Source organism: Nomascus leucogenys, chromosome 18, assembly GCF_006542625.1.
Source record: "Nomascus leucogenys isolate Asia chromosome 18, Asia_NLE_v1, whole genome shotgun sequence".
Classification (NCBI taxonomy): domain Eukaryota; kingdom Metazoa; phylum Chordata; class Mammalia; order Primates; family Hylobatidae; genus Nomascus; species Nomascus leucogenys.
Window position 1 is genome coordinate 75,224,497 of NC_044398.1, and position 7,997 is coordinate 75,232,493.

Sequence of the window (7,997 nt, forward strand, 5' to 3'; positions counted from 1 at the left end):
CTGTGATTTATAGAGGCACGTAGGTCAGGAATTTATTATGCTGAAAATCGTAATAACTGTTTTGTTTTGCTTTTCACAATGAAGTGACCAAAGCATGTTGAAAGATAAATGGATGAAGCATTTTGATTATGCTTTTATTTCTATTAAAGGTTAAATATTATTGCCAAGTAACCAGCCATGCTAAGTATTATGATATTAAAGCTGAAGTAGTTTGTAAGCTGATAGCCCTTTCTTTCCTCTGGGTTTAGGTTTGTTATTAATCAAAATGTTGGACTTGCTTAGTGCAGTGGTGTATGAAACAAACAGTTGAAAAAGACAGCTCCTTTAACTTACGGCTCTCTGCTTTTTTTCAAATTTGTAAGGAAATCTGTTTCTTCTTGTGGACTTTATGCTGTTATTCATGTGTCTAGAGTTCATTTTTTATACCAGAGCCGACTAAATCCAATAGTTGCAAGATTCTCTCATGGCATAGAAAGGAAGAAGGTGCCTTTTTATATTCTTAATTGACAAATTCTGATCAAGTCATTTTTGAAACATGGAGAATCCCTACTAGAAATGGATATTACAGAAAACCATCTGTATTTCTGGGCAGAGAAGAGGATAATTTTTTAAATAGAAGAATATGTATATGAAGAGGTATTAATAAGACAGTAAGTTTGTTTTCTCATATCAATCCAGGAGTATTGATGAAACTGTTTTAAAGGGCGTATGATTCCAGCTACACTGATGTTGGCTTAGACATCAACACAGCCAGCCCGTAAGCACTTGGAAAGCTGCTGCTAAGCATGTACTGAAGTGCAGTAGAGGGGTCTAGACGCCCCCGATGTGTGGTAAAGTACCTTTAACAGGACAGTCCTACCATTCTTCTGCACTTACTTCTCATCAGTGGTAATATTACCATTTTAAAGGGTGCATTTTGTGGGGGATGCAGCAAAGGTTGTAGGAAGTGTTGAAAGAAAAGGCTACCTCTCATAACTGGAGAAAAAAAAGGCTTAATTTATTACTTAAGTAAAGAGGAGCTGTGCTTTTAGGCACAGTGTCTCCAAGCAAAGCAGGCTGCAAATCTTACATCGTGTTTTGGGGTCAGGAATTGTTTAGGGGCAGCTATCAGCCTCAAAAGCCCCATTATTCGAAAGAGACTATTGTTGACTGGCTGGCTTTCAGAAGCATATTCACTGGAGCGAGTCTGCAGCCGATGGGCCAACTTTCAAAAGCATGTGGCTATCACTGGTTAATTGGCTTTCAGAGGTGTATTTACTGAAGTGAGTTGTCACTGATTATTTAGACCTTGGTGAGATATCATTAATTGCATAAATCTGGTTTAATTATTTTTCCAACTGGTTCTAGTGGTTTACTTGATACCATGGCTGTCGAACAGTCAGCCTTTTTCTGGGAGTTAGAGATTGTCTTACTTTCAGAAGCTAATAGCTAAACGCTGTAGGAAATTGAAAGCACAAGAATATTACATTTTGCAACGATTGTACAATACATTTTCTAAATAAGGGTGTCTACTAAAGGAATGGAAGTGTAAAAAGTCAGCAACTCCACATGTGAAATAGCATGTTCAGGTATTAAGATCAGTTATGAAATTTGATACAAATTATGTATCATTAATAATATAGTTCCAAGCATGGTGGCATGCGCTTGTAATCCCAGCTCCTTGGAAGGCTGAGACAAGGTGTTCACTTGAGCCCAGGAGTTCGAGACCATCTGGGGCAACATAGCAAGATCTCATCTCAAAAATAATAATAATAATAATAATAATAATAATGAAGTATAAAAATGTGAATGTGACTTAACTCAGTAAATTAAAGTAGATTCTAGATCATCCGTATATAGCATTTCTACTTATTGCTTTCCAGTAAGCTTTCTCAACTCGCCAGCCCTGGTGAGCAGCAGCTACTGAACCCTTAGTAATGATGGTATCACTAAAATTGTGACATTTTATTTCCCTCCTAAAATCTTTTTAGGATTCTTCAAAATCTGGGTATGCCCATGTGAATTTGCCACACAAGTAAATTTCACTCATCATTTGTGCTGCTGTAGAGAGAAAAGAGTGAGGGATCTTCACTGCTGCCTACCTACTACCCAGATCTCTGCTTATATGGGGGAAAAGATATTAGCATCATATTTGGGTTTCATCTGAAAGTTACAACAGGCATATAAGAAGTATTAATCCTACAGTTTAACCTTATCTGCTGTGATGAAGAAAAGTGTGTATAGGATATAACTGGTAGGAAAAGACTTGTTTTGTTTTATTTGTATGAAAATTGAACTTTTCGCCCGGCACAGTGGCTCACACCTGTAATCCAGCACTTTGGGAGGCCGAGGCAGGCAGATCACGAGGTCAGAAGTTTGAGACCAGCCTGGCCAGCATGGTGAAACCCCGTCTCTACTAAAAATACAAAAACTTAGCCGGGCGTGGTGGCACATCTCTGTAGTCCCAGCTACTTGGGAGGCCGAGGCAGGAGAATCGCTTGAACCCGGAAGGTGAAGGTTGCAGTGAGCCAAGATCGTGCCACTGCACTCCAGCCTGGCCAACAGAGCGAGACTCCATCTCAAAAAAAAAAAAAATTGAACTTTTCTCTTCTCTTTCCAAATTCATTCAACTGTTCTGAAGTCTGCTCTTTGGACTTCCCTGTTTATTCCTGGCACTTCATATGGGGCACAGCTAATTACTAACATATTTCGCTGATCCTAAAGATAGCTAGCTTATGACCTATCAGGATTCCAGCATATGCTGATACCTTAAGACCAGTAAGCTTTTGATGAAGTAAGAAAGCAGGATTGGTTAGATTTGTTGTAATCAACAGTAGAAGGAAATTAGTCCATAGAGTTATGTCAAAAGTTTAGTTTCCTTTTGTATGAAGAAAATATTTTTTAAACCAGCAAACTCCCCAGGAAAGAGAGTCATAACACCATTTGAACATCATTTTTAAATTACCTTAATGTATTCCCTACTCTTGACCCATGTAACTGTTGAAATTTTTAAAAATCAGATAGGGCTGGCTTATTGTCTTGAGTTTTGCTCTGCAACCTGACTCACTCTGGCTAAAGGAATGTGTTCTTTAAAGGAAGCAGACAGTGTCCTCTGAGTTTACTTTGAAGAACACTTCTGTATAGAACTCTCTTAACCCTCCATCAGGGGAGAAACCTCAAGTGAAGACTGAGGCAAAGAGACTCTCTACTAGAAATACAAACCGGCAGAACAAACTCCAGACATGTTTTTCAAATTTAAGAGTTTTCTGAGAAGTTGGTTTCCATGTGGTGTAAGCACCAGTAAACAACAAACCCATCTTGGTGTTCCATATGCTTATGGTTCATTATGTCAATGATAGTAGAGTATAGAATTTCTACTGTAAGTTCCCATGCAAGAAATCACTGAACCAACTCTCTCCCTATTTAGGATGTCACATGTACTTCAGTTTGAGGATAAAAGCAGAAAAGTGAAAGATGCAAGCATGCAAGACTCAGATACATTTGAAATCTATGATCCTCGGAATCCGGTGAATAAAAGAAGGAGGGAAGAAAGCAAAAAGCTGATGAGAGAGAAAAAAGAAAGAAGATAAAATGAGAATAATGATAACCCGAACTTGCTGGAAATGTGCCTGCAATGGCCTTGTAACAGCCATTGTTCCCAATAGCATCACTTAGGGGTGTGAAAAGAAGTATTTTCGAACCTGTTGTCTGGTTTTGAAAAACAATTATCTTGTTTTGCAAATTGTGGAATGATGTAAGCAAATGCTTTTGGTTACTGGTACATGCGCTTTTTCCTAGCTGAACTTTTATATTGCTAAATCTGAAATAAAATAACTTTCCTTCCACATTACATCTTAACCATTGCAGACTGCAACCCTGTTTGTGTCCTTTTACCCTAAAATATATGAAGGCTTCCTTTTCAAGATTTTTTAATAAGAAGTTCTTACAGAAAGAATATTTGTGGGAAACCTCCCTTTCACTAACTTCAGAATATAATAAAAGATTATAAATAAAATATAGAATATAAATATGGATGGGGTTTTTTGCATATAAATATTTCAAAATATCCAAGCCAGCACAACTCAATATCCTCATGCCTTCAGTCTTCAGGAACCCCCAAGTGAACATTCACACCTCCATGCAGGCCAGTGCCTGGGTTTTATGGGCACAGTCAAGATACTTTAACACTCTAAGTAACATCAGCCAGGCTCACTGCATGCCCAGCCTGACACCTGGCCCCCTGCCCACTCCTCTGCCCTTCTCAGCACAGTGATACCAAGAGCACATGCAGAGGTCCCATTCTGACAATAAAAACTCATTAAGAATTCAGCTTTTGATGACAATCATTCATACTCGTTTTTTGTTTTTTGTTTTTCTTTGAGACAGAGTTTCGCTCTTGTTGCCCAGGCTGGAGTGCAATGGCACAATCTCAGCTCATCACAACCTCCGCCTCCTGGGTTCAAGCAATTCTTCTGCCTCAGCCTCCCAAGTAGCTGGGATTACAGGCATGCCCCACTATGCCCGGCTAATTTTTTATTTTTAGTAAAGACGGGGTTTCTCCATGTTGGCCAGGCTGGTCTCAACTCTCAACCTCAAGTGATCCACCTGCCTCTGCCTCCCAAAGTGCTGGGATTACAGGCATGAGCCATGGCAACCGGCCCATACTGGTTATTTATTGTATATTATCTATATTATATATTACAGTCTGAATGCTAAAATTATATCACGGGCTAATTTCACTAACCTGATAAAATCTCACCAGCTACATTTTTTCAGGTCGTGTCTCATCAGCTCTCTTTCAGAATGTAATCTGATAGGCTTTCTCTAGAGCATAGAGCACTGGTTCTCAAAATGTAATCCCAGATGCAACACTACAGCAGTAGCATCACTTCAGAACATGTCAGAAATGTAACTTCTTGGCCATACCACCCATCACTACCACCTCTCTTTCAGACTACTGAATCTGAAACTTTGAACCCTGAGGGCTCGTTAAACAGATGGATGGGCCTCACTCCAAGTGGTTCCACCTCTTTTGATATTGGCAATACCTAGTGAAGTTAAAAATGTGTATATCCAATAACCCAAAAATTCTAATTCTAGGTCCTAGGAATCCTAAAGGAATTCTCACATATTGCTCAAGGAGAGAAGTACTAAGTTATACACTAAAGCATCAACCAAAGAATGGATAAATAAGTTGTTGAATAGTCATACTATGGAATACTTTATAGAGGTGAAAATCAGTAAACCAGAGCTATATGTAGTAGCAGATCTTTCAAATAATGTGGAAAAAAAGGAAACCACCTATATAAAAATTGACACACAATTCATTATGATATATTGTTTATGAATGTACACATATGTAGAAAAGTATAAAAACACATGTGGAAATAGCGTTTGCCTCTGAGAAGGAATTCCCAGGGAGCTCACTTGTGTTTGTAATGTTTTATTTTTTAAATGCTGGATGGTAGGTACTCAGTTCTCATTTTCTGTACATTTTGGAATACCTGAAATATTTCACAATTTTTTTATGATTATATCTGGAACCTGAGGTGAGAAGACAGAAGGACCCCCAGTACTAACAAGAACCCTTTCTGTTTTGCTTCAGGAAGAAGGAGAGAGCTTCAAAGAGGAGGAGAGGGCTATGACTGAGGTGTTCTGGGAAAACGTCAACCCACTCAAATGCAGAGTGGTCAGACTCAAAGCCACCCCAAAATAAGCCAGTGTTTGGAAGTGTGTCCCATCTTCCCCTCACCATAAAGGTTATAATGTTGGTTTTATTTCAGATAAAACAGAATTTCGTCTTCCGAACTCACAGTCTCTGTTGGTTATTCTGAAACGTATTACCACTAAATCTGTCTGTGTTGAAGTACCCTACGGTTTCTCTACCATTCCTCCTGGATCATGTCCACCTTAACCAATGCAGTGTTATCCTGGAACAGAGGAAACCACAGACCTCCAGGGCACACGCTAGAGAATACTATTTGCAGGTTTAAAGAGATAACTGAATGACAAAATTAAAACCAGTTTGGTTGAATGTTTCTCATCCTGTTTTAACCACAAGGAGCAGAAACGTCTGAAATTCCACAGAGATTAGAATTTTATCAGAAGAACTTCAACATGATAATAAAATTCATCATAAACTTAACTGAATAAGAGCAATAATAATTTTTAAAAAGCTTAAAAATGTAGTTGAATTATCTGTTCAATATTGTATGAAATGTGTTCATAGTAAACCTTTTGCAAATGTCACAGGAATGTGTGGGAGCCAAATGAATTGCCAAAACAAAAAAAAAATTCAAAAAACATGTTAGAAAATTAGTCTTTTAATTTTAATTTCATATTTGGGATTTTTATTTTATGTGTCTTACCCTAGGGATGTTATCCTAACACAAGGAAGTATGTTACCATTGGTTTTTTGTTTGTTTGTTTTGTTTTTTACATTTCTTCCTGCTATATGAGTTAGCATTCTTATTTGTTGTCTGTGACAAAGCTGCACGTTCTGGAGAGCAAAGAGAAAAGCTACTCCCAGCAATTTTTTTTCTCATTTTATGACAAATCACATTTTCTTATGGTTGAAGTCATTGGCAAAGTGAAAGTTTAACCCTAGACCTCTCCATTCTCAATAGGTAATTGAGGCAAATGCAGATCTCTCTAGAATTTTTAATGATGTAATACAAAATGAAAGGCTTGATGAAATTTGAATTCCAAGCGAAATAATGAAACACCAAATCTTACTATCAGAAGTCCTGGGTTTGTAGAAAGAAACATTTATTCATTTATTCCCCAAAATCACTGCCACCACCATCAAAGCCATAGGTGAATCCTAAATGGTGTAATAATACACATGCCCTCAGCACTCTGTATCCTCTGAGGCCACACAGTAATGCATCTGCTGCATCTAAAAATGGGGCTACCATAGAACAAGGTCATTAAAAAGTGTGAGGAGATGAGTGGTTTGCTGCTGTTTTTAGAACAAGTTCAATAAGCTATGATGTCCTTATCAAGCTGTCACTACCAAGTTCCTTGATAAGATCTGACGTGTGAGGTACATAAACCTGTTCTGTTGTAGCACTGTGGCCTGTATGGAAAAGGTTAGATAAATGCAAAATAATGCCCAAACATGCTGTTTAATCTTGGTGATAACAAGAAAGAAAATGGAGGTGTGAAGTGAGTTACCGTTGAGGGTTGTATCAGTATAAGCAATTTGTCTGTAATGGGTGTAGAGAAGTTAAGAGAGGTTACATTCTTTAACACTGTCATTCACACACACACACACACAAAAGCGGGTCCAGTTTCTCTATGGCTTTGTCTCTGTTCCAATAACTCTGAACAGTTTATCAGGTGGTATCATTTCTGCTTACTAGAAAGCAGGAAGTTTAACTGTCCCAAGTATATTTTATCTCCTTTCTTCTTTTAGCTTTTACTGAAGACAAGTGAAACAGGAACCATATTGTAGAGAAATCCTTTCTAATAAAGCCTTGATGAAATTTGAATTCTGACAGAAATAATGAAATACTAAATCTTACTAGGATGGGCATTAGAAGTCCTGTGTTTGTAGAAATAAACATTTAGTCATTCCCTAAAATCACTACCACCACTACCAAAGCTGTAGGGGAAGATCTTTGTCACAGGTGCTAAGAGTTTCATTATTGCCTGTGGAAATCCCTGTGAAAGTTGTTTTCACTGGTAGGCTGGTAAACCAGCTTTCCTTAATAAAGGAAAGAAGAGCCATCATTTGCAGCATTTACTGATTTCCACAACATAAGTCCTCTCACCGTGGCTGATTTCAAGCCACCAAAAGTAGCTCCAGTAAACTGGTTATTTTTCCCATTCTGTTTTATTCTAGCTAAAAGCTTATACAGTAACTCTTGCATTGGCACTAAAGAACTTACACAAAGGTTTGAACCCTTTGCTAGGATCACAGTCTTCATGCATATTTCTATTTTTTGTAATTACTTCACACCATCCTAAGTTCTAGCAATACCTGTACCCTACATTTTTATGGCAGCTTATATCTT

General features: G+C 38.0%; 1 protein-coding gene across 1 annotated transcript in view; it reads left to right on the plus strand.

Annotated features, from left to right (window-relative positions):
* CWC27 (CWC27 spliceosome associated cyclophilin) overlaps positions 1–4,007 on the plus strand; it is a 253,748-nt gene extending 249,741 nt beyond the window's left edge. Inside the window, exon 14 of the mRNA XM_003265985.2 lies at positions 3,407–4,007. Coding sequence (XP_003266033.1) covers positions 3,407–3,569 — 163 coding nt within the window. The 3' untranslated portion in view covers positions 3,570–4,007. The remainder of the gene's footprint in view (positions 1–3,406) is intronic.
* Positions 4,008–7,997: the final 3,990 nt, after the last annotated feature.